Source organism: Paralichthys olivaceus, chromosome 11 (assembly GCF_024713975.1).
Source record: "Paralichthys olivaceus isolate ysfri-2021 chromosome 11, ASM2471397v2, whole genome shotgun sequence".
Classification (NCBI taxonomy): Eukaryota; Metazoa; Chordata; class Actinopteri; order Pleuronectiformes; family Paralichthyidae; genus Paralichthys; species Paralichthys olivaceus.
Window position 1 is genome coordinate 1432389 of NC_091103.1, and position 24926 is coordinate 1457314.

At 44.1% G+C, this 24926-nt stretch overlaps 3 protein-coding genes, 1 long non-coding RNA gene and 4 other non-coding genes across 12 annotated transcripts; 7 read left to right on the top strand and 1 right to left on the bottom strand.

Annotated features, from left to right (window-relative positions):
* Positions 1 to 45: 45 nt before the first annotated feature.
* On the top strand, positions 46 to 9776 carry ints4 (integrator complex subunit 4). Its single transcript, XM_020109561.2, has 24 exons — positions 46 to 423; positions 1300 to 1494; positions 1704 to 1821; positions 2296 to 2402; positions 2496 to 2610; positions 2895 to 2986; positions 3138 to 3188; positions 3530 to 3618; positions 3911 to 4031; positions 4151 to 4222; positions 4330 to 4504; positions 4778 to 4983; positions 5060 to 5202; positions 5371 to 5486; positions 5719 to 5852; positions 6044 to 6210; positions 6303 to 6396; positions 6557 to 6637; positions 6714 to 6844; positions 6947 to 7006; positions 7677 to 7836; positions 7979 to 8122; positions 8267 to 8387; positions 8570 to 9776. Exons 1-24 carry the CDS (start codon positions 370 to 372, stop codon positions 8761 to 8763), a joined length of 2940 nt encoding a protein of 979 aa, XP_019965120.1. The 5' UTR covers positions 46 to 369; the 3' UTR covers positions 8764 to 9776.
* aamdc (adipogenesis associated, Mth938 domain containing) lies at positions 8897 to 11326 on the bottom strand. 5 transcript variants are annotated; one of them, XM_069533798.1, is made up of 5 exons: positions 11295 to 11326; positions 10859 to 10909; positions 10256 to 10406; positions 10000 to 10095; positions 8897 to 9472 (listed from the first exon to the last, which is right to left on the bottom strand). In XM_069533798.1, exons 3-5 carry the CDS (start codon positions 10385 to 10387, stop codon positions 9332 to 9334), a joined length of 369 nt encoding a protein of 122 aa, XP_069389899.1. In that variant the 5' UTR covers positions 10388 to 10406; positions 10859 to 10909; positions 11295 to 11326; the 3' UTR covers positions 8897 to 9331. The 5 variants fall into 5 exon arrangements, with proteins under 5 accessions (XP_069389899.1, XP_019965121.1, XP_069389901.1 ...); XM_020109562.2 differs by lacking the exon at positions 11295 to 11326 and having other exon boundaries at positions 10859 to 10919; XM_069533800.1 differs by lacking the exon at positions 11295 to 11326 and having other exon boundaries at positions 10715 to 10863.
* LOC138411974 (uncharacterized) lies at positions 11105 to 11964 on the top strand. The gene is made up of 2 exons (XR_011244463.1): positions 11105 to 11245; positions 11780 to 11964. It is a non-coding gene; the product is annotated as an uncharacterized lncRNA (long non-coding RNA).
* A 3308-nt stretch (positions 11965 to 15272) lies between these two features.
* Positions 15273 to 15436, top strand: LOC138412131 (U1 spliceosomal RNA). The gene has a single exon (XR_011244639.1). It is a non-coding gene; the product is annotated as a U1 spliceosomal RNA (small nuclear RNA).
* Positions 15437 to 16163: 727 nt separating this feature from the next.
* LOC109641155 (solute carrier family 35 member F2-like) lies at positions 16164 to 24809 on the top strand. The gene is made up of 8 exons (XM_020105505.2): positions 16164 to 21161; positions 21653 to 21828; positions 22058 to 22185; positions 22306 to 22465; positions 22828 to 22984; positions 23065 to 23117; positions 23291 to 23445; positions 24338 to 24809. The coding sequence occupies exons 1-8, from the start codon at positions 21052 to 21054 to the stop codon at positions 24695 to 24697; spliced, it is 1299 nt and encodes a 432-aa protein (XP_019961064.1). The 5' UTR covers positions 16164 to 21051; the 3' UTR covers positions 24698 to 24809.
* Positions 16581 to 16771, top strand: LOC138412115 (U2 spliceosomal RNA). Its single transcript, XR_011244623.1, has one exon. It is a non-coding gene; the product is annotated as a U2 spliceosomal RNA (small nuclear RNA).
* On the top strand, positions 18440 to 18603 carry LOC138412111 (U1 spliceosomal RNA). Its single transcript, XR_011244619.1, has one exon. It is a non-coding gene; the product is annotated as a U1 spliceosomal RNA (small nuclear RNA).
* Positions 19049 to 19239, top strand: LOC138412118 (U2 spliceosomal RNA). Its single transcript, XR_011244626.1, has one exon. It is a non-coding gene; the product is annotated as a U2 spliceosomal RNA (small nuclear RNA).
* Positions 24810 to 24926: the final 117 nt, after the last annotated feature.

Consider the following 24926-nt stretch of genomic DNA (forward strand, 5'->3'; position numbering starts at 1 on the left):
CTGTATTTATATCTCCACGTGTCCTTTGTGTGACCCTGGAGCTTCACATTAGTTTCGTTATTGATTTAGTTTTATTCTCTGCAGCTCAGAGACATTTTAAATAAAGTTGCGTGACTTTGAATCAAGCTCTCTGGTTTGTCGATCGGCTGTCGGTGGTTCGATCCCGGTGGTTCAGTCGGTTCGAGTGGAGACGAAGAGAAGATCTTTAAGATCTTTAAGAAACAGATGAATAAATAACCGGAGCCGTTCAGGAGCAGCGGGATTTACAAACCGCGGGTCAGCCTCGCTACGGGAGCCGACTGGGACAGTTTGATGTCGCCGCTCGAGACGAGCTAAGCTAAGCTAAGCTAACCACCTCCACTCCGGATCATGGCGGCTCACCTGAAGAAGCGAGTGTACGAGGAGTTTTCCAGAGTTGTACAGGTGAGAACACGTCGCCCTCTTGTCCCCGCTCACCTGCTCTTCATCAGCCCGGGGGGGGGGGGGGGGGGGACGTGATGTCTGAGAGCTAACTAACCGGCTAATGCTAACGGGCTAACTAGCATAACAAACAACAGCTCAACGCTAACAGTCACAACACAGCGCAGATCAGCTCCGTGAAGTTTGAACGAAACTAAACGTGATGATCTGAGGTTTAGTTTTAAATGTGATCTGAGGTTTAGTTTTAAATTAACTTAGTCATCCTGAACTCCAGTGAGCTAACACCCTCTGACCACGTTAGCTGTGAGCTAAACGATGACATGATCTGACTCCTGGGATTGTGACGATAATGAGTTTATTATTATTAGTTAACATCAGACTTGTCTTTATAATCTCTGTGTTTACTGAGATATTCTGAACAGCTGGTGTAGTTCAAACTACTTCTTAAACTCCTGAGTAGAAACGTGATGATGTCTGACACACATTTAGGGTTATTACAATATTTATATATATATATATATATATAAAATGATCATCTACCTCCTCAGCAGAGATAGAAGACAGACTCATGTTTGTTTGCTCTGATATTCAGTGAGACTTCGGAGTGACTCTTGTTTTATGATGATTGATTATTGGTTCTGTGTTTTCTCCACCTGCTCGTGTTTGTGTTGGACCTACGATGAGAATACGTTTAGAATGAAGCCAGTTTTGAAAGGTCCCAGTATGAAGCAGTGTTGTGACTGTTGGTAGGTGCACATGAATCATTCAAGCAAGTCGTGGCGTGTAGAGAATATTACACGTTAGGAATAGAGATGAGGATGCCACCTGCCTTTAGACAGGAAAAAAAAAATTTGATTTCAAGTTTCTGCATCCTGACAGATTCCCCATGAGGAAATTCCGGCCAAGAAGTTGCGTCTGTCCAAACCCAGTAAATCTGCGGCTCTGCACATTGACCTCTGTAAGGCCACCAACTCCACCGATGCCCTGCAGTACCTGCTGCAGTTTGCACGCAAGCCTGTGGAGGTGGAGAGCGTGGAGGGTGTGGTCAGGATCCTGTTGGAGCACTACTATAAGGTAACAAACTACTGAGAGGTTCAGAAACATAAAGATCAGAAACGTTATAGAAAAACCTCTCCCCTGTGTTCATGAGTAGCTTATATATTCTTATAAATATGTATTTTGAGAGATAAATCCAACTGTAAACACTTTTTACAATTTTTAAATGTGTGTTCACAGTGTTTAGTCTAAAATGAACACTCACCTCTGATGATGTTGTTTCCCAGGAGACTGATAATTCGGTGAGGTTGAAGATCGCCTCTCTGCTGAGTCTGCTCTCCAAAACCCAGGGTTTCATCCCCGACTGCATCGTTGACGACGCCATTAACACACTCACCAACGAGAGTAAGACTCATTTACACAGTTTGAACCCTGAACTTTTTACTCATTTGAGCCACAGGTCCATTATAATCAGCGTCAGTCTGTTTTTCTTTGTGTTTGTGTACTTATACATTGTATTATTTGTCAGTAATTTTATTTTCTAATGAAATACTATTTTCAAATGCATTTGGATTTATGGGTATGAAAAGGGTTGTGTGTATTTTAGGGGTCTTCCCGTTGGGAGCAGTGGAAACCAGAGTCCTGCACAGATCCATTTTTGCAGACCACTAAGCTTCGTACTGGACCTGACCCATTACTCTCCATTATCTCAAATTTGAATCTCGACCCTCCCAGACTCGTTTACATATGACCCCACCCATCACTTGTGATTCAACACGCATGCTATACAAAGTCGTTCTCATCACCTGGGTTATAAACCTCCCTGTCCTCTGGTTTTAAACAAAGTTCAACAAGTTCTGTCTTTCTTTGTCTCTGCAGAGTCTCACCAGGTCCTCGCTCAGCTGCTGGACACTCTGCTGGTCATAGGTACACAACTACCTGAGAGTCCTACAGTCAGACAGAGGCTCATTGAGGTGGCCTGCAAGGTAACACACGTGCACACGCACGCACGCTACTCATCATTCTCAACAGGATCACAAAGCATTCATACTTCTGTTTTTTCTCGTTCTTCCTCTCAGCACCTGTCTGATACGTATTTCGGGGTGAGGAACAAGTGTCTGCAGCTCCTCGGGTGTCTGGGCATGGTGGACACACCTCTGAACAAAGACAGCGATGGACCGAGCACATCGATAGGTGTGGGTCATTTATTGATATCATTAAATGTTGAGCTGTGATTCTGACTTTTTAAATGTGCTTTTAAACTGAATCATGTGTTCTCAGTGTGTAGAAATACAGAGAGGAATATATTTAAGAAAACAGTCTTCAAGAACATGCTATTGGTTTTTTTTATTGTTGTGGCAGAATTTATCTTACGAGGCCTCACTATGTCTACCATTGTAGTCATAACTCTGTAAACTCACATGTCTGGGTCCTGAAGAGTTGTTGTCATGTTTTTGTTGCCATGTGTCAACTGACAGCTCCAGGAGCAGTGAGGGACGTCCAGTGTATCATTAGCGACTACTTTGGAGACCAGGACCCCAGGGTCCGCACCGCAGCCCTTAAAGCCATGGTAGGAAACCACCCACACCTACACTTCTTCTCAGATATGTACCTTGCACCACACTTGTCATTCAGAAACCACACAGTGCTGCCGCAGTCTCAGAATGTTCTAATCTCACGGTGGGTTTTATTTTTTTTCAACTCTGCTCTTTGTTTTTCAGCTGCAGCTGCATGAGAGAGGGATGAAGATTCATCAGATCATTTACGACCAGGTAACATCAATTTAACCTCCTGAAATCATGTACATCATTGAGTCAACAGATCTTTCTCAGATATAAAAACATAGAGTTTATTTAGTTTTACATCTTTATCTGTGTGACAATTATAATAAAACAGTGACAGAACAAGATATCTCATGGTTTTAAATTACTGTGAATTATCCTCTGGTGGTGGTGAGCATAGCAACTAGAGGCTGTAAAAGTATAAACATTCATGTGTTTGTGTGTTTTTATCAAAGAACATACGAGACCTGTACATATTTGAACCCTGATTTTTCTAATGTTATTGGCAGATTCAAATAAAGAATAAAAAATGTAAATACATGTGTTGGCAGGCCTGCAGGTTGCTGTCAGACGACTATGAGCAGGTTCGCTCTGCAGCTGTACAGATGGTTTGGGTGCTCAGCCACCTGTACCCAGAGAGGTGAGAAGAGCCTGATCGACAGATCTCACACTGACACTTTGGTTTCAGAGCAGGTGTGAGATTTTCAATGAGGCTTAATAAAGTCATGAAACACCAGAGAAAAGTCAAACCACTCAAACCAAACCCATAAAGACCAATTATTTGTGTGATCTATTTGTACAACATTAAATTTGTCCTTCTAACAGCTACAGCTGATATTTTAATTTACTTCACTTGTTGCATTTTTAATAATTTAGTAATTTCTGTCCACAACCGATTGCAGTGACGTTCACTCTTCTCTCTGTCCAATCAGCATCGTGCCCATCCCATCCTCCAATGAAGAGATCCGAATGGTTGACGACGCATTTGGAAAGATCAGTCACATGGTCAGCGATGGTTCCTGGATGGTTCGTGTGCAGGCAGCTAAAACCCTGGTGAGGGAACAGGATCAACACACACTGTATCAGTGTAGTATATAGTACTCAGTATATAAATACTTATAGGCCTTATTGTTGTGTAACATTCAGAGATGTGTTAATGTTTCTGGTTTCAGGGTTCGATGCAGCAGGTCAGTCCTCAATTTCTGGAGCAAACTTTGGATAAGAAGCTGATGTCAGATCTCAGGGTGAGTCCTGCTTTATTCACAAGATATTTCTTTAAAGAAAATATGGCAGATTACTGAGTTTTAATCGAGGCGGTTCCACTCACCCTTCTCCTTCCTCCTGTGTCCAGAGGAAGCGCACGGCTCATGAACGAGCCAAGGAGCTTTTTGCTTCCGGAGAGTTCTCCTCTGGCAGGAAGTGGGCCGACGATGCCCCCAAGGAGAAACTGGACAGCAACACCGTCAACCTCATCGCCTCAGGAGCCTGCGGCGCCTTCGTCCACGGCCTGGAGGACGAGATGTTTGGTACGGAAACACAGGGTCATGTGATGTTAAACCCATGCAACCGATTCCGCTGTTCATCTGATTTACATTTTAAGAGTCTTTACCACTTGGTGTTGTCATGATCTCCTCCCACAGTTTTATAGTTTGAGAAGTTATGAATAATTAACATCTAAGAAAGTCTTCACACTTCTCACCCTCTACCTTTACTCAGGATTAGATTTACAGATCTATATATTTATTGATCTCTGCGTGTTTTTCCCGCTGGTGTTCACTCTGTCACTTATATTATTTCAGAGGTTCGTATTGCGGCGGTGGAGGCGTTGTGCCAGTTGGCTCGGTCGTCTCCCAGCTTCGCCGAAAAGTGTCTGGACTTCCTGGTCGACATGTTCAACGATGAGATCGAGGAAGTGAGGCTGCAGTCCATCCACGTGCTGAGACAAATATCCACACATATAACACTCAGAGAGGACCAGCTTGACACTGTGCTGGCTGTGCTGGAGGTATGTACACACACACACACAGGTCAAACGATAAAGTCTTTTTGCACACACTGATGAAGTTGTTGTCGGCCTCCAGGACTCGTCTCGCGACATCAGAGAAGCTCTTCATGAATTGCTGTGTTTCACCAACGTCTCCACTAAAGAGTGTATCCAGCTGGCTCTGCTGGAGCTGCTGAAGAACCTCAACAAGTATCCCACCGACCGAAACTCTGTCTGGAAGTAAGACCTGCTTTTGTGTGTGTCCACAAATCAAATCCACATCTCGATATTTAAAAAGCCACCTACCAGTAAAAGCTAGATTCAACGTGACACTTTGGTTTTTATCTGGATAGAAGCTGTTGATGGACCTGATGATTAGTTGTTTATCTTTTTATTCCGTCCCCTCAGGTGTCTGAAGTTCGTGGGTTCCCGTCACCCAACCCTGGTGCTGCCGCTGGTCTCTGAGCTGCTCAGCACACACCCGTATTTCGACACGCCAGAGCCTGACATGGACGACCCGGCCTGTATCCTCCACTCGACTGAAACATCTTCGAACACACAAACAAACCACATCAACTCGATTCTGCAGCAAAGTCTCACTTTTCTTTCCCTGATTTGGAATTTTGAAGCAGTAAAACTGAGACTGACACTGATGTAAACGTTCTTGATGTTGGTCAGGTCAGCGTCAGGAGCTGTAGTCAGTGCGTTGAGGGGTTTATCTTTGTTGTTCTTTCTTGACTCTGGACATCGTCTCAGACATCGCTGTGCTGGTGCTTGTGTTTAACGCTGCCAAATCGTGTCCCACCATGCCGGCGCTGTTCTCCGATCACACCTTCAGACACTACGCCTACCTGAGGGACAGTCTGTCACACCTTGTACCGCCACTCAGAGTGAGAACTCAGCTACTGTAGTGATCAGAATCAGGTCGAATTCATTTTCTCCATTGATGTTTCAGAAAATCCCTCTAAAAGTAGATTTAAGGGTGAAACCTCCTGTGAGACGAACCATGACCACAAAACATCACAACACACTCATCAGTTCACTCACTGGGAGCTCCTGTAACTGTTCTCCTGTATCACAGCTGCCGGGCAGGAAGCAGGTCTACGGTCTGGACTCGGTGGACTCGGGTTGCGGTTCTGGTTCTGTGGAATCAGCTCAGCTCTTCCTTGTACAGAGTCTGAATCGGGTCAGCACCATCCAGAACCTGGAGGCACCAGGAGCCCAGGACCTGCTGGACTTCACTATACGGTACAGACGAGACATATTAGAGGTTGTTTTCTGATTTTAAAGTCTCTGATTGAATGAATGAGAAGTTTAATTCTTTGACCCGTGTCGTTCAGAGACTTGCAGCGTCTGGGGGAACTACAGACTGAACTCGTGGGAGCTGCTGATTTCTGTGCTACATACCTGCGCTGCCAGCTGCTCCTCATGAAGGTACCTGTGTTTGTTCATGTGTGTTACTGCCCTGTTTCATTAACCATGTGTGGCTGCAGAGCTTCAGTACAAGTGTAGCAGCTCTAGTTTCAGTGTGTGAACACTGAAGGAAACAGAATCGTTGGATCTTCATATTTTAACCTTTGCCTCGTCTCCTCAGGCTCTGCAGGACAAGCTGTGGAACATGGCCGTCCCTCTGTGCCTCAAACAGAACGTCACGGCCACAGCAGCAGCTCAACAGGTCAGACGCACACACACGCACACACACACACACCTGTGTATATTCATTTTAAACGTGTGTGTGATTGTGTCGGTAGATCTTAGAGGAAACCTACAAGCTGGAGTTTCTGTACAGTGGTTTGGAAAACAGACAAGTGGCCACTATACACCATGTCCGCCTCCAGGCCAAAGCGCTGCAGCTCGTCCTGACGGCTCGCACCAGGCAAGGGTCAGTTCACAGACACACACTCACTCTTACATTTAAAACTTCACGTGGACCACATCTGTGCACACACACGTCAGTCAGTACAGATGTTTCTTTCTTCCTCAGGTTGGATCCTCTCATCAGCAGCTGTGAGAAGTTTTTGCTGGACGTCGAGTCTTTTCAGAGGTGATTCATTTATCTGTGTGTGTTTCTTTCTTTTCAACTCTTAACTATAAAAACACACAAGCTTTAGTTTGTGAACCAGTGCTCAGTCAACAGCCTCGACGTAAACATACAACCACAGCACGTTTGGTCTGATCCGTCCTGACAAGTTCACTTGGTAAAGAATGTTTGTAAATCATTTTATAGAAAGAACATTTTAAGAAGCTGATGAAATAGAATGAACGCTGAAGAACAGCAACATTACAGTAAATTAGCACATCATCGGGCGGCGACTCCTCTAGATTCAGACAATGAGAGTTCGTTAAAAATAAGTCCTGAAACTTCTTGGTCTTTGTATCTGCCATTCATCTCTGATAAATGTTATGTCCTGCTCCTCAATCACCTCGTGCATCTTAACTTTCCTGAGCTGTGAAACTGAATGAGGTGTTAATATTCATTCATTGTGACAAGCAACTGCAGAGGAGACATTCTACTTCCTGTTTACACAACATGACCAGTGTACATGAACGGTCACATGATGTGTGTTAGTGTGGACAGAGATTACTGATGCAAAGCTAAAAACATATTTCTCTACTACCTGTGTGTAGTTTTTGTTTTTTAAATGGGTTCCCCAGTCCACGTCCCTGAAGGCTCTCCACTCTTTTCGTCTTTCCATGTCTTCTGGAACCTGCAGGTTGTTTCTGACAGAGCTGCCCCACCTCCAGGACAGTTTTGTGGATAAACTTTTGGAGCTGATGCCCCGACTGTCGTCCTGTAAACCTGCAGAGCTGGTGAAAATCCTGCAGACGACCCTCAGACAGAGCGGTCTGCTGCAGCTCAAACTGCCTGAACAGGTATAAAGAAGAAAGGAGTCAGTGAAGGCAGCGTGACCTCTGACCCTCAAACTAACTTCCAGTCTGCGTCTCTGAAGTGTTTCACTTTGAACCTTGAGACCAGCAGCTACCAAACAGCAGTGCCTTTGTCTTTGGTGAACAGATCCATCGGGCGACAGCCACCATCATAGAGCCGACGGGGGAGTCTGACAATCCGCTGAGGTTCACATCGGGCCTGGTGGTGGCGCTAGACATCGATGCCACGCTGGAACACGTCCAGGATCCTCAGAACAGTGTGAAAGTACAGGTGAGCAACGAATAACTAAACTCAAGTTTCAGAATTACGATTGTTTTGTAGGTGGAGGCAAGCTGTTCAAGAATTTACTTCTGTAGAATATGGAGCCAGAATAATGTGATGAGACAATAATGCTGCATCGTGTTGTGTCTGCAGGTTCTGTATCCAGACGGTCAGAGTCACGTGATCCATCCTAAACCTGGAGACTTCAGAAAACCTGGACCTGACAGACACAGACTCATCACTCAGGTCTACCTCTCACACACAGCGTGGACGGGTCAGTGCAGTACTCTCAGCTGATGGTTCTGTTTTAATGACATAGATTAAACAAACTGATTGTCTCTGTTCATGTTCTCCTGTACCAGGCACTAACACGCTTTGAGCAAATCTAAGCACAGGCAGGGGCGATCATGATGACCACTTCCACTTTTGATTCTACTCTCTCCTCTTTGCTCTCAGAGCCGTCTCAGATCGAGGTGCGCCTCCTGCTGGCCTACAGCTCCTCCTGCACCTCCCTCTCTTCCTCAGCTGCCAAGCAGGGGTGGAGCGACAGCATCGACGGCATCCCACCACCGGAGGCAGCCGTCGAGGGAACGATTCAGTTCAGCAAGCCAGTCAAAGTGTTCATCATGCCCAAACCCACCCGACGCTAACAAAACACACGACAGAGGAAAAGACAGAAAAGACTCTCACACACACAAAGAGTATTGTGTTCACTCATTTGTACTGAGAAACGTTTTGTACTGTTCTAGTGCTTCTAATTAAGACAAACCCACGTGACGGAGATTCATTTTCTAATTTTATTATCTGTAGCAAACAAGCAGACAAACTCTCATCTCATGAAAACTGTTCTGAACATTCATCAACTTAAAACGTGAATGTAAAGTCTTTACACAGAAGGTCAAATGTTTTCAAATTTAAAATAACATCCACAAACTGAATTTCTCTGTCGAAAGATTTTCTTCATCCAGAGTCAAAAATAGAAAAGTGAGAAGAGTTCACTGATTTATAATCTTGGTATTATTTCTTAAGTTGCCAGTGATCTTCTACAGCGCAGCAAACACAACCTGAGGACTGGCCCACTTTAAGATTAGAAATGTTTCACAGTGATCTGAAGCCATGAGACAAGCTGAGATCTGGCAGAGGAAACCACCGGTTCAAACCAGACGGTGGAACACGGTGCCTCCATCTCCTGACGGTCATCCGGCGCAGGACACGTCATTAACAGGTGGAGTGAAAGACTCCGCCCACCTTGGCACCCTGGCCAACAAGCTTGTTGTATTCAGCGACGGCCCTCTCCGTCTGCAAGACTCTGACGTCCACACCTTTCTGCTTCACAAAGTCCAGAGTGGTGGAGGGAACCTGAAGAGAGAGGACAACACACTCAACACGGCAGCTTGATTCAAGTGAGTCTGATGTGTGAGTGTGAAGGTGGAGAACGTTTCCTCCTTCGCTCCCTGAGCGTCTGCTCTCTGTAACTCTGCTGAGTGGGTTCATCTCCTGTGAGAAGAAGTGACTGAGAGTCACTCTGCTAACATGCTGCTCACACTTCACCTCAGATGCATTGACATCAGATGTGTAACATCAAATATCTTCCAAGTTTATTTCATCTTGTCAGTGTTTGTCTCCACTCAAACTTCAAATTAAAGGACGTTTTTCTTTCCTCTGCTGTGTTTCAAAGGCTTTTTTTGAGAATGTAAAAGTTCTGCAGAGTAAAATCAAGTGTGTGGCAAAGGTCCTGAAACACCCCGTCAGTCGTCCATCCCATAATTCTACATTATCAAGATGTGACGCTGCTCGACATTTGCATAATACACGCTTCACACTCCCGTCTGGAACATCCCTGGACAACGTCCGGTACAGTGAGTGACGAAGGCCGACTTTTCTACCTGCAGAGCTTCACTCATCCCTCTGCCGATTACCAGCAGGTCGATTCCCATCTTCAGCACCTCCTCCAAATCAGCAGGTTGTACTCCTGGGTAATGCTGGGAGGAGAAGAGGAACGAAAACAAGTTTGAGCCCGGTCAGAAAGAAAACCACAGTGTTCTATGGTCCTGTTTTGGAAGAATGTGACGTTATGTCCTGTTTCAGTGTTGTGGGTTCTTGTGCAGGTTACATGAGGTCGATGATTGTGCTTCCACTCACGTCAGTCCCAGTCTCTCTCCAGTCCCAGGCCCGGCTGCCTCCAGGCCAGACCTTACAGTCCTTGTACCTGGAGGAGCATCCCTTCACCTTCATGTGGCCCCAGGAGAGAGAGGCAATCTCTGGAGAGGACATGGCTTCAACTCACAGGCTGCTGAAAGACAAGTGGGCGACACCGAGATAAAAAACGACTCTTCAATCATCACAAGAGCAAAGTTAAATTACTGACGGAGTTATTTCACAGATTAACAGTCTGTTGCTGCCAAAGGATGTTTGACCCAGTGAACAGGTTCATACTGAATCATCTCGGTTATTGGAACTAACATGTGAATAAGTAAAGTAAGAACCAGACTGTGCTGCAGCTGCAGGGAACTAGTTGTTGTCTCGCTGCCAGTTCTGCTGTTATTCACAGTCAACACAGGCCGACGAGCTATTTCTGTACGAGCCACAGACTTTACCCACAAAGCAACAGTTTGTCTGAGGCAGAGTTAAAGGTCCGACCATCAGAAACAGATCTGACACAGATCTGTGATCAGTTTCAAGCTCTTTGTATAAAATCTCTGGTTTCAAGACAAACGTGAAGAAAACGAGTGAACAGCTGTTTACCTCGTGACGCCGTCAACTGGCCACACCCCCTGAAGTTCACTTCCTCCTCATCTTAAAGGGGAAAGAAGAAGAAGATTTACTTTTATTATCATGTTGACACTATCACATGCATACACGACCAGCGGGCAGCCCAAACACGCACATGCACAGGGACACACACACATGTACACACATATATATATATAGATACTGGAGCGGTGGGCTGCCGGCGAGCAGATGTTGGGGGGCGGTGCCTTGCTCAAGGGAAAGGAGATGAGCTGCCACCCCACCAGCTGTCAGTCCATCAATATTTTCGAACAGCGGGAGCGAGGATCGAACCGCCAACCTTCCGGTTATTGGACGACCTGAGCCACGGCACGCTGAGAAACGCCCCCAAGCCTCACTGAGGTGGGAATCACAGAAAAGCCACGTGTCTGACATGTTTGTTTTTAATCACCTGTGTCACAGGAAGTCACAGAGAGACAGAGTGAGTGAGAGAGAGTGAGTGAGTGAGAGAGAGAGTGTGAGAGAGAGTGAGTGAGACAGAGAGAGAGTGAGAGTGTGTGTGTGTGTGAGTGAGAGAGAGAGTGAGACAGAGTGAGAGAGAGAGAGTGAGTGAGACAGAGTGAGACAGAGAGAGACAGAGAGAGAGTGAGAGTGAGTGAGAGAGAGAGAGTGAGACAGAGAGAGAGTGAGAGAGAGAGAGTGAGTGAGAGAGAGAGTGTGAGAGAGAGAGAGTGAGTGAGACAGAGAGAGAGAGAGAGTAAGTGTGTGTGAATGAGACAGAGTGAGAGTGAGAGAGACAGAGAGTGAGAGAGAGAGAGTGAGACAGAGAGTTAGAGAGAGAGAGTGAGACAGAGTGAGAGAGAGTGAGAGAGAGAGAGAGAGTGCATATTATTGCCAATAACATGAGTGAATGAACCATCAACCTGTCCTCTCCAGTTCTTCCCCTACATCCTGCTGATGGTGGCCGTGCTGATGTTCACCCCGGCCTTGTTCTGGAGGTTTACTGCTGCTCCCCTCTTACATTCGGACCTGGTTGGTTCCCAAATCCATCTACTGCCAGATATGATCCTGAATCAGTTGGATCCATTATAGAGAGACACACACTGAGAGCTTAACACGAACAACTTCACTATTTAAACCCTGTAGCACAACTTGGATGGTGTCTGACCTTCTACACACTGGTGAGCTGCTTTAAAAGAAACCTGGAGGACTTTCAGTTCATCTTTCAGACACAGGTGAGGAGCTTCAACATGTCCAACCTGGAGGTGGATGGTTCCACGGCAGCAGAGCTCACATCACACGTGTCCTCAGAGAGCAGAGACCTGAGGCTGCAGCGACACACTGAACAAACAAAGCCCGATCGTGTCAACAGTCCAGGATGGTGGTGGTGGTGGTGTATTGCATGTTCATCTGTTTGAGGCCGGTTTACCATTTTCTTTAAACATGATAGCTAATGTCACAAAGTTGTGTTAAACTGGTTTCATGAACAGTTACAGGGTTAACATGTATAACAATATCCAGACATTGACCCTTGTTCTGAGTAAGACCTTGTTTTAATTTTGGTGTTAAACGTGAGTTGAACAGAATATTTCATTCATAGTCGCGTTACAGAGCGGAGTCTCATTATGAAGTCAAGCAGCTGGTAACTTCCACACATGCTAATGTTGCTTTGAAAACTGCAGACGTGTACGTGTGCACATGATGAAGGTCTGAGTCCTCCACATTCAGTACTTTATTCAGCTGCAGGGAATCAAAACACTGTTCACGTGCCGGTTTTATTCTTTTTAATTGACTCAATGTCTGAATGTTGAAGTGTCAGGTGTGACTCCAGAACAACATCTGTGTAATTGTGTGCAGATGTGTTCGACGTGGAGCTGAAGCTCAGAGGAAAGTCTCCAACATTTAGTGGAAACAGTGACACAAACAGCTGAAGGTGTGAGAGCAGAGGGCGGAGCTGCGGTGTTCCTCACGAGGTGCTCAGGTCGTGGACATCTGAAGTCAACAGGACTGTCCCAGGAGAAGTCCAACAGGACTGTCCCAGGAGGAGTCCAACAGGACTGTCCCAGGAGGAGTCAACAGGACTGTCCCAGGAGGAGTCCAACAGGACTGTCCCAGGAGGAGTCAACAGGACTGTCCCAGGAGGAGTCCAACAGGACTGTCCCAGGAGGAGTCAACAGGACTGTCCCAGGAGAAGTCAACAGGACTGTCCCAGGAGGATTCAACAGGACTGTCCCAGGAGGAGTCAACAGGACTGTCCCAGGAGAAGTCAACAGGACTGTCCCAGGAGGATTCAACAGGACTGTCCCAGGAGGAGTCAACAGGACTGTCCCAGGAGGATTCAACAGGACTGTCCCAGGAGGAGTCCAACAGGTCGGAACTGAAGTCCGGTCCGTCCACTGGGGGCAGTGTGGAGGTCAAGTGCGTCACACGAGCACGGAGGATGATGGAGGTCGAGGAGGTGAAGCTTCTCTCGGATCCAGATCCTTGCTCTCATCGTCAGGACACTTCGGGGCAAGTTCTCTTCCGTTGTCTTCAGTTTCCTGACGTGTCGGACGGTTGTTCACACAGTCAGCTTCGTGTGTTTCCGGCTGTGGTCGCTCGTCGTGTCGTCTCTGTGGAGTTGGAGCTGCAGGTGTTTCTGCTGCAGGTGAAGTGAACACTTGCTCTCAGTGTCTGGACTCGTGTCGTGGACTGAGTGGATCCAATCCACTGGTCTCAGCTCTGCTGCTGAGGACGGGTCGTCGCGCACTTTGCTGTCAGCTGCTAATGAGCGACTCCCGCTAACGGCGCCATGTTGTCGCTCGTGTGTTTGAGTCCGCAGCCGCAGTTCGGCCTGTTGGTTCCACAACAAGTTCACGTGTTGAGGAAACTTTCAGGAAACTTTTTCATTGAATTTAAGACACGTGCTTCAACACCAGTTCACAAATACACGATAAACTTTAGAGCCTCAATATATCAAGAGTGGAACTGACAAATATAAAAGACAAAAGCAGCTGGTGCTAATGTTAGCTGCTTCATTTAGTTGCTTTATTGTGGAAGGTTTATCGGTGAATTTGTGTTTCCTGTCATAAGTAGTGCCTCTGTAGAGGACCTTTATTGTGAAGGGTCACTATATAAAAACATGGACCTGCTTCAAGCTTCATAAAGAAATCAAATGACACTCTTCACTTCTTATTTCTCTGTTCTCTCTCCTGTGAATCAAACCTCGACTACAACAATAATCACGAGTGTTGTGAAAATCAAACACGAGAAGTAAATGTTTGAAGTTGGTTCAGAAAGGATTTAAAATGATGTCACAGAATGTTTGTGCTTTTATTTCTACAGCTAACTTTAAGGGTTTTACATTTCAGGGTTAGACTTTAGTTTCTAAATCAAATGTCTGAACAAACATTGCATCATTTGCTCATTAAAATAGAACAAGTAGCTGTTATAAGGAACCACAGAGAACCGACGAGGTAAAATAAGACAGGAAGTTAGAATAAATAATCATCAACAATAATTAAAATATAAACATTCAAAGCAATAAAATTGATCCTAAACGTTGGTTTCTTAGTTCACTTATCTGAGTAAGTGATATATTCCTTCATACAATAATTGTGCTTTTATTTCAAATATGGCATCACCCGCTCATTGCCACTAGGTGGCGGTATAGTTCATGAAGAAACTTTCATATTTACTGAGCTAATATGTCTGAGTGTGAAATCAGGTGCAGCTTGATTGAATTGAAAGAGGCTGTTGGTCCTTGGCAGAGCTCTGCTCTCATTATTACTGCAGCTCATTCTCCAGATGTGAAAATCCTCTGCGTATTTTCTACTGCTGCTGTTTCTTAGATGGTTTTCTTCTGACTTGTCAAAAGAAAGATAATATACTGTTCACTTCATTTTATATTGTTGCTTAAAGTATTTACTTGTACTGTCAGTACCACACAGAGAAACAGAGATAAACATGTTGAAGAGTGTTGTCCACACTCCAGGACAGTAGGTGGCAGCAGTCAGGATGTCAATGACTCGCGACCTGTAAACAAAGAAACAGGAAGTGGTTCTTTTGAGAGGAAGAAAATGTGCTATAGTTTATTTTCTGAATTTCAGATGTGGATCAAACCACGTTTATTTCAGTTTGATTCTTAGTAGTTTCCCTTGAACTGACAGTTGAGCTGTTCTTAGAGGTTAAATGAGATAAAACAGACGATTTGAGTTCAGCTATTCATATGGAAATACAGCATTGCATGATGGGAAATCTAACTGCTGTTCATCAAATAAAAGTCAGTCCTCTCTGTCAGGCGTTGTGCTAAACAGTATCGTGCGTATGGACTTGCTGCTGAGTCCCAGCCCCCTGCAGCCTGTGGTTCAGTGGATGTATTGATAGTCAGCACCGTCAGTCATGATGGTTTGTGTGTGGAACAGTGTCCTGCCTGTGAGCTGTACAACTCATACTTACCTGGCAGGGGAGACACCATGATCAAGAAGGTGGTTCACCCAGGGCGAGGCTCAGCCATTGCACTCCGGTTGTGCTGACCCCTGCGAATTCCCCAAATGTGGGAATCTCGACTGCATAATTTCTGGTAGTGGGGGACTGCGTTCGCGCTCTCCCCTGATCAAGTGTCTAAGAGAACAATCTGCTGCCTCAACATCAGAGCAGCTGAGCAGAGGCTCCTCACTCCATCAGCTCATGAACCAGGAGACACTTCCCTCTCACTACAAGTCCTTCCTGCTGCTGCTTCACACCCTGTTTTCTTTGGTCTCAGCAACTAACCACACTCACTTCACTTCCTGTTTCTATCTCCATTATTTCCTCCTGCTGTGAGTTACACACTGAAACATGAACTTCATGTGTCCGTCACACTTTGTTTGTACTGCTCATATTCACGGATCGCACTTTGTCTCATGGATCTGAACAAGGTGCCACAGCCTCTGTTCTTAACCCTCGACTAGTGGGAGGGAAACTACCTACAAGTCTTTTAACAGGGAAATACTGAGAAACCTCAGAGTCACATGTGAGGGATTCATCTCCCAGGACGGACACAAGAGCAATAGATGCTGAACACATCCACTAAATAAAAGTTTTTACAACAGTGATGAGAAGAAACAGTTTGTAACATGAGGGGAAAGTGTGTCAGTGTTAAAAGTATTTATAGATAAGAAAATGTCTGATAGAGATGAAGCGAGCAGCAGCGACTAATGAATTCAAGAGTAATTGTCAGTTACAGTATGTTGATGAAATGTGTTGTTCATACTCCAGGACAGTAGGTGGCAGCAGTCATGATGTCAGTCACTCACCGACAGTAAACAAAGAAACAGGAAGTGGTTCTGTATGTGGGGGGGTGCTCTGTGAGTTCTTTTCGTTTTCTCTGAATTTCAGATGTGGATCAAACCACATTTATTTCTGTGTGATTCAGCTTTGATTCCCTTGAACTGACAGTCGAGCTGTTGTGTGTTTTAGGATGTAAATTAAATCAAAGACGATTTGAGTTCTGCCTTTCATATGGAAATGCAGCATTGCATGATGGGAAATCTTCCTCATGAAATAATGTGACCAATCTTTGTATAAAACACTTTGTATTTGTTTCTCTTTCAAATGGTTGGATTCACAGTGATTCAGTGACTTTTGCTCGACTGTGGTTTGTCATATTTTGTTGTAGTTTCACTGACTGTGTGTAGACTGTGAGTTCAGACCTCAGACCTCTGAGAGAGAGGGACTGTGAGGAGAAACAGGAGGTTACCTCCGACCTCTCCTCAGTATCGCTTCTCGGCCTTTTGGCTAAGATCAAGTGTAGTATCTGTTCTTATCAGTTTAATATCTGATACGTCCCCTACCCGGGGACCATATATTAAATTGATTTTTGGAACAGGGAGATGGAATAGGGGCTTGCTCCGTCCACTCCACGCATCGACCTGGTATTGCAGTACTTCCAGGAACGGTGCACCCCCCTCTCTATGTTTAATATTAAGCCATTTTGTGTTGGAAGTACAGTTAATGTGACTTGTTCTGAAGAACTCATTAACTATGAACTTCACAGATTTCAGAGATGTTAGTGTGATCCACTCTGTCACTGTGATGAGAGACATTTTCATAGAAGACTTGTACAACATTAAAAACATATTTCATTCTGTTGTAACTACTCAAAATTCCAGTTATCCACAGATGTCATTTCATAGATTCAGACTACCTTGTCAGTCATGTCACTTCATTATAGAAATCTACAATTCAGTAGAATTGTCATTTTTTAGAGTATACTATAATCTTTCATCCTTGGGATAAACACAATTTAATTCTGACTAGTCATAAATACTACAACATACTGACTAGTTCAAAGTTAGTTTAAGGTGTCTTGAATTGAAATGAATTTAAGACCTCTTGAAATTGCATTATGACAAACGACAATTCAATTGTAGGTTTCTGAAACTGGAATTATAGTCATGATTAAACTGCAGATGTTTGTAAGACATTTAAAAACAGCATTTTACAAGAAGAACTGCTGGAACGTTTAAAATTTAGCTTTAGTGTTTTAATCTGATTAATCGAAAAGAACGATCAACAGGTGAATCGATTATCAAATTAATCCTGAGTTGCTGCGCTAATATTTACTGAGCTAATATGTCTGAGTGTGAAATCAGGTGCAGCTTGATTGAATTGAAAGAGGCTGTTGGTCCTTGGCAGAGCTCTGCTCTCAGTTGAGCACCGTTTTAGTTGAATCTGTTTTAGAGGCTGTTGGTTAATTTAATGGTCATTTTGGAGGCTGTACATTGTGGAGCTGCTGTTCAACTTAGTTGGATCATACTGAAACATGTTCCTAATATTTTGTTAACTTATATTCCTATAAAAGGGATGATTGATATTCTTGAGGCTACAAAGTGGAGACTTTTGATTTTTAAACCAGTCAAACAGAAAACATATCACAGGAAATGTTGTAAAGGCACAAAGTCATAAACTCCTATGGATCAGGGAATCCAAAGTCAAAACTTTTAGATTCTTCAAGCAGTCACAAAGCAGCGGATGTCTGTAGTGCACTTTGACACACTGATTTTTTTTTTCCTGTGCACATGTTGTTTTGTTTTCTGGCTCTATTCTTTATTCTCTGCTGCTTTGCTCAGGTCACACAGAGAAACGGTGATAAACACGTTGAAGAGTGTCCACACTCCAGGACAGTAGGTGGCAGCAGTCAGGATGTCAATGACTCGCTACCAGTAAACAAAGAAACAGGAAGTGGTTCTTTTGAGAGGAAGAAATGTGCTTTAGTTTATTTTCTGAATTTCAGATGTGGATCAAACCACATTTATTTCAGTTTGATTCTTAGTAGTTTCACTTGAACTGACAGTGGAGCTGTTCTTAGAGGTTAAATGAGATAAAACAGACGATTTGAGTTCAGCTATTCATATGGAAATACCGCATTGCATGATGGGAAATCTAACTGCTGTTCATCAAATAAAAGTCAGTCCTCTCTGTCAGGCGTTGTGCTAAACAGTATCGTGCGTATGGACTTGCTGCTGAGTCCCAGCCCCCTGCAGCCTGTGGTTCAGTGGATGTATTGATAGTCAGCACCGTCAGTCATGATGGTTTGTGTGTGGAACAGTGTCCTGCCTGTGAGCTGTACAACTCATACTTACCTGGCAGGGGAGACACCATGATCAAGAAGGTGGTTCACCCAGGGCGAGGCTCAGCCATTGCACTCCGGTTGTGCTGACCCCTGCGAATTCCCCAAATGTGGGAATCTCGACTGCATAATTTCTGGTAGTGGGGGACTGCGTTCGCGCTCTCCCCTGATCAAGTGTCTAAGAGAATAATTTGCTGCCTCAACATCAGAGCAGCTGAGAAGAGGCTCCTCACTCCATCAGCTCATTAAGGAGTGAGAGAGTTCTTTTTTTTCTTTGATTCCCTTGAACTGACAGTCGAGCTGTTGTGTGTTTCAGGATGTAAATTGAATCAAAGACGATTTGAGTTCTGCCTTTCATATGGAAATGCAGCATTGCATGATGGGAAATCTACCTCATGAAATAATGTGACCAATCTTTGTATAAAACACTTTGTATTTGTTTCTCTTTCAAATGGTTGGATTCACAGTGATTCAGTGACTTTTGCTCGACTGTGGTTTGTCATATTTTGTTGTAGTTTCACTGACTGTGTGTAGACTGTGAGTTCAGACCTCAGACCTCTGAGAGAGAGGGACTGTGAGGAGAAACAGGAGGTTACCTCCGACCTGTCCTCAGTATCGCTTCTCGGCCTTTTGGCTAAGATCAAGTGTAGTATCTGTTCTTATCAGTTTAATATCTGATACGTCCCCTACCCGGGGACCATATATTAAATTGATTTTTGGAACAGGGAGATGGAATAGGGGCTTGCTCCGTCCACTCCACGCATCGACCTGGTATTGCAGTACTTCCAGGAATGGTGCACCCCCCTCTCTGTGTTTAATAGTAAAACAAGTGCTGTGAATAATCACCTATTCTCTGCAGGTTGAGCTACAGTATGTTCCATTTCTATGAAACTAAAATGTATCTGACTCTTTGTAATTTTCCAGTTCATTAAGCTAACCTCTGCACCTGCATGAATAAATTGTCTATGTTTGCTTATTCATCTCATTATTCTCTGTGCTCTTGTTTTGTTTGTTGTATCCTACTTGTATTTCCCTCCCTGACACTTGGTGGAAGGATGCAGTTCCAGATCATGTGACGTAGGGAGTTTTTTGTTTATTAAAAAACAAACAGCTTCTATAGTCTACCAACAGTGGTATGCAAGCTCCCTCTACTGGTACGTGGAAGATTTCTAGAAATATTATGATAATATTCTTATTATAAAACGGATGGTCCAAAAACCAAGATCACGGACAGCTCCACGGCCGGAAGAAGGTGCACAGCCCGGCTGCAGCACCACCAAGTCTGGGCAGACACCCGGGAGCCATGCACAGTGTGGACAGTTTGCAGCGGCTCCATCAATAATTTACTTCCTCTCTTGTATCTCTGTCATTTAACTGTGTCAAACTAAACGGAGCAGGTTGCCATCTCCTCCAGCTCCACATACATTTACTAAGTTTATAAAGTCTGTTGTTTTTACTCAGACTGAGTTTTTTCACTTGTCCCTTCGCTGTGTGTGTGTGCTGTTACTTTTTCCTCAGGTTCTGGGATCATTAATAAGCTTCACACTTCTTTCATATAATCAACCGCTCATAATGATGAATTTAACTCGGGACAAACAGGATCACCAGAAGTTTCCACAGTAGAATTTAGTTGGAGGAGGCGGAGCGAGATTTGGCGAAGCCCTTCTACATCTATACACCAGTGAGTGTGGAAGTGTTAAACTTCCAACTCTAACCCTTTGTACAGTGTGGCTGACAACAGTCAATAAATAATTTCATTCTTAGGAATAAACCTTCCTCTTGCCTGAACTGTCTGTAGCTGAATAGGGTTAGTCCTACGCTACTGCATTTTAATGTCGGTCATAACAGTGGTACTTGGAGAGCCAAGTATTTCCTGAGGTACATGGTGTAAAAAGAATGATACTGTTAGCTGCTCAGGTTGGAGTTGGTTTCAACAGTTTTGTTTCGCGTACACTTGTTTTGTACTGTGGTTCCCAACCCTCCGCATTTTTATTACATTTTTGTATTTTTATTCTTTTCATTCTTTTTTATTTGTTTGCTCTTGTCCACCTCATTCTGACCTGCCTGCTGCTGTAGGCAGTTTTGGCTTATCTTATCTCATCTTAACCAGGGGGTCGGACCCCTCCAGTAGGTCACCAGACGATTCTAAATGGGCCCTTTAGTTTTATGGGAGAGGAAAAAATAAAAAACAAAGTTCTGCTGTGAAAGGTGCAATGTTAAGTTCAAAGTTCAAAGCGTTTATTGTCACATGCACAGTCCTGAGCAATGAAATTATTCCTTCGCCTTCCACAATGAATGAGGTGCTTTTCAGAGTTAAATACATTAAACTGAGAGTTTTTATCTCATTAGCAAGTGACAGTGAAAGCAAGAGGAAGCACATTGATGACATCACATATCTTTCATCATCAGCTTTTATCTTATCCTGATCATTAACACACACACACACACACACACACACACACACACACACACACACACACACACACACACATCCTTACAGATAAGGCAAAGACCAATCTTTGCCCTTACAGTCAGTTAATCATTCAGCTCCAGCTCCCTGAAGGTCAGCAAGTTAAAAGCTTGGAACCGAGGATTCCTCCATCACTGTTGTGGCGACATGGCTACTGAACAGTCCGAGGATGGATCCAGCCTTTGGAGCAACAATAACCGGAGCACACGCCTGATCATGAAGATCCGGAAATTTAATCCCAAAGAAGTTTTCACCTGGTGAGTGAAGAGAAGCAGGTAAAGTGCATCCATGCATCCCTGGAGGCTGGGTCCCTCAGCACGTCACAAATATGTGGTTATAGTGGAGGCAGGTTTTACAAATGCTGGAAAGAGTTGCAGGAAACAGTAAACTGATTATTAACATCTATAAATACAGATTTTTGCTGTTTGCCAATTATAAATTGATATACCCATAATCTTTTATTATTGAAGTAACAATTTAACAATATTTATCACACAAAGTTTTGGCTGGGCAGAGTGTGACTTTCTTCAGTATAAAGCTAAATCAGTATAAATCGTACTAAACTAAGCTAACTAGATACTGGATGCAGCTTGACTGTAAATACACAAGAATCTGAACATCCAACTCTGGGCTTAAAACGCTGCTTCCCCAAGACTCATAACTGACATTGTCTGGAGAATATTTAAAATGGAGGATGATTGAAAAGCATATGCAGCTCTTTAAGATCTCTCACTTTCTTCTCTCCCAGGAAGCTGGCCAAGACGTTGGCGATGGGTCAGGGCCTGGCTGTGCTCATTTGTGGGACGGCCATCAGCTCCCAGTACCTGGCCACAAACTTCCAGGTGAACACACCCATGCTGCAGAGCTTCTTGAACTACGTCTTGCTGTTTGTCACCTACACAACTATGCTGCTCTGCAGAAGAGGTAACCCCATCATCAGGGTCCAAACTCCTGAGATAATACATCTTGTTTGAATTATAGCAGAATTACTTAATGTTACGGTTCTACTTGGAGTTTTGCATCATTTGAGGTTATGGGCTACATTTCTGGCTATACAAAATATGATATAAACATGCAACTGCATTTAAGTTAATGGTGATTAATCTGTGTTGGCGAAGCAAATAAAAGTCAGTACTGAAGTTCAGGGCTGTAGGGGATGGCAATATTTTACAGATCCTGAAGAGACGATGGTGGAAGTACCTTCTGCTTGGGCTGGTGGACGTGGAGGCCAACTACACTGTGGTGAAAGCATACCAGTTCACCACCATCACCAGTGTCCAGGTGGGTGCAGGCTGTGTTTTGTAGCTGGAGATTTTAAAACTGCCAAAACTTAAGTGTGTTTCTCACAGGAAACAAAAACGTTCTCTTAACTTTTGTACTTGGACGTGTTCCTGTCTCCAGCTGCTGGACTGCTTCGTGGTGCCGGTCCTGATGATCCTGTCGTGGTGGATTTTAAAGATACGCTATAAGGTGGTTCACTATGTGGCTGTCTGCATCTGTCTCCTCGGGGTGGGGGCCATGGTGGGAGCTGACCTGCTGGCTGGACGAGACCAGGGCTCCAGTAAGAACGTCCTTTATGTGTTTTACAAAATATCACTTCCAGCAGTTTGATGAATACGACCCGGAACAATCGCAATGACCAATTTTATAGCTCTCCTGAGAAGAAGAATTAGAGGAATTCAACTAGAATGACTTTATATTACAATTTAATCACACAAACTCATTGACATCAGTCACCTCAGTACGCCCGGTTTGTTTCATCAAGATCCATGAATTATTCCCTGGGGTATAATACTAGGCTCTCCCTCAAGTTTCAAGAAAATTGGTTCTGGAGTTTTTGCGTCACTCTACAAACAGACACTGCTCCACCATCAAGATGGTGGATGTTATTCTGAACCACAGTGATGATGTTTCTCTCCTCAGCCTCGAACATCCTGTTAGGTGACGGTCTGGTGCTGCTCAGTGCAGTGCTGTACGCTGTCTCCAACGTGTGTCAGGAATACACAGTGAAGAACCTGAGCAGAGTGGAATTCCTTGGCATGCTTGGCCTGTTCGGCACAATCATCAGCACTGTGCAGATGTAAGTGTTGGGGGCTGTGATCTGTCTCGGGACTCTTTCAGCTTTAAGGTTAATCTGGTGTTGTGTGTCTCTTAATGCAGGGTGATCCTGGAACGTAATGCAGTGGCTAACATTCAGTGGAGCTGGGAAGTTGGTCAGTGCAAGTTATTAATTTGAAACCAATGGTAGAGATTGAGTGTTGTGGTCTCAGCTTCTCTCTAATAAAAGAAAAGGTTATCAGTCATTTTCTTTGTTGTAAATAAACAAATTTGAATATGAAATTTGAACTGTTGCTGTTAAATGACGGTCGTCTGCTTCTCTTCTCAGGGCTCCTGTTCTCGGCCTTTGCTTTGTGTATGTACACTCTGTACAGCTGCATGCCCATAGTGATGAAGCTGAGCAGCGCCACCTCCATCAACCTCTCCCTGCTCACCGCTGACCTCTTCAGCCTCTTCTGTGGGATCTTCCTCTTCCAGTACAACGTGAGCAGTCACACACACACATTTTACCAACATTGCCATAAGATACAGTACCCAACTGTTGAGGGATGATTTTTTTAGCCTTTATGCTATTGCTAATGTCAAGGAGGTTATATTTTCACCCCTGTCCATTTCATGTTTGTTAGTAAGCGGCATTACCCAAAAACAATTAGATGAGCAGTTATTGGGATCAGGACCATTGCTGATTTTTTTCCCCATCAAGGGACATGAATAAAAAAGCTAGCAATGTTAAAGACAGTAATAAAATAAAGTTCCTAGATCTGCCCCTTTATCTGTATCAGCCCCGAAATGTACCCGGTTCATTCTTAGGCCAAGTTCCTTTCTTCCAGCAAGTTTGGTGTAACCCTGCTGACAAACAAACAAATAAACAAACTAACAAGAACCAATGGACAGGGTGGAAACGTGACCTTGTCTCACGACTTATCCTTTGACATTCAGGTTCCTCTCTCAAGCACACGCTCCTGCAGCAGTGCAAGGGACACAGTGTCTGGGTCACAGGGACCTGCTGGGTGTTGCTATAGCGACACAGCATCGTTAATGAATAATGATAGAGGTTAAAGTGTAACCTCAGTGTCGTGTGTTTTCACTGAGGCTCATTTGTTTTATAGTTTATAAACTTGTGAGTTCTTTTAACAGTTTTCAATGTGCTGAATCTGAAAATGTCAAAATGTACACTGCTATTTCGAAATGTAAGTTAATTTAGATTTAATAAGATGTTAGATGAATAAAAAAATATTGATCATCACAGACTTAACCGCCCAACTCATCACGTCGTCCAGCTCCTATTGTCAAATGTTGCTTATATATTATTGCATTGCATGAATTTGCTACACTGCATTAAGTTAAACCTGGTTCACTCTTTGCCCTGCTTTAGTTCTCTGGACTCTACCTGGTCTCACTGATGGTCATCCTCCTCGGCTTCATCACCTTCAACGCTGTGCCAACCCCTGCCGCCCCCACAGACCTCACCACCTCCTCTTCCATCTGCGAGCAGGGATGCTACTACAACGCTACGGCCTCTCAGAGTGAAATCACCAAGCAGGAAGTGTCCGTGAGGATCCCCGCTGAGGAGGTAGAGGATGACGAAGAGGAGCAGAAGGTTGATGCACAGAAGAAGGACAGGAGGAAGGAAGAGAAGAAGAAGAGGATCAGGAGGAAGAAGAGAGATTCAGAGCCATCACAGAGCCATACAGGGGGGAATGATGTCGCTGTTGGACGCAGCACTAAAATGTGAACAATAGCACAACAACATATTTCATATATAAATATATCTATATATTTTAAACACTTATTTATTCAGTTTTGTTCATTGTTGTGATGGTAAAGAAATAAATGCAAAAACAAAATCTGTCCTTGTCATTTTACTTTTATTCATTCATTTATTAGTTTGTTTGTTTATTTTATCCTCCTTTAAATTGTTCTTTTGATTATTTTAGTGTCTCCTCCTGTTTTTGTTTTTATTC

Coding starts and splice junctions, on each gene's coding strand:
- LOC109641155 (XM_020105505.2), top strand. CDS start 21,052: ATGGCTACTGAACAGTCCGAGGATGGATCCAGCCTTTGGAGCAACAAT. Junction 21,162..21,652: donor CCCAAAGAAGTTTTCACCTG/GTGAGTGAAGAG, acceptor CTTCTCTCCCAG/GAAGCTGGCCAAGACGTTGG. Junction 22,466..22,827: donor TGGACGAGACCAGGGCTCCA/GTAAGAACGTCC, acceptor TTCTCTCCTCAG/CCTCGAACATCCTGTTAGGT.
- aamdc (XM_069533798.1), bottom strand. CDS start 10,387: ATGTCCTCTCCAGAGATTGCCTCTCTCTCCTGGGGCCACATGAAGGTG. Junction 10,096..10,255: donor GGAGAGAGACTGGGACTGAC/GTGAGTGGAAGC, acceptor TTCTCCTCCCAG/CATTACCCAGGAGTACAACC. Junction 9,473..9,999: donor GGATGAGTGAAGCTCTGCAG/GTAGAAAAGTCG, acceptor CTCTCTCTTCAG/GTTCCCTCCACCACTCTGGA.
- ints4 (XM_020109561.2), top strand. CDS start 370: ATGGCGGCTCACCTGAAGAAGCGAGTGTACGAGGAGTTTTCCAGAGTT. Junction 1,495..1,703: donor TGTTGGAGCACTACTATAAG/GTAACAAACTAC, acceptor GTTGTTTCCCAG/GAGACTGATAATTCGGTGAG. Junction 4,505..4,777: donor CCTGGAGGACGAGATGTTTG/GTACGGAAACAC, acceptor ATATTATTTCAG/AGGTTCGTATTGCGGCGGTG.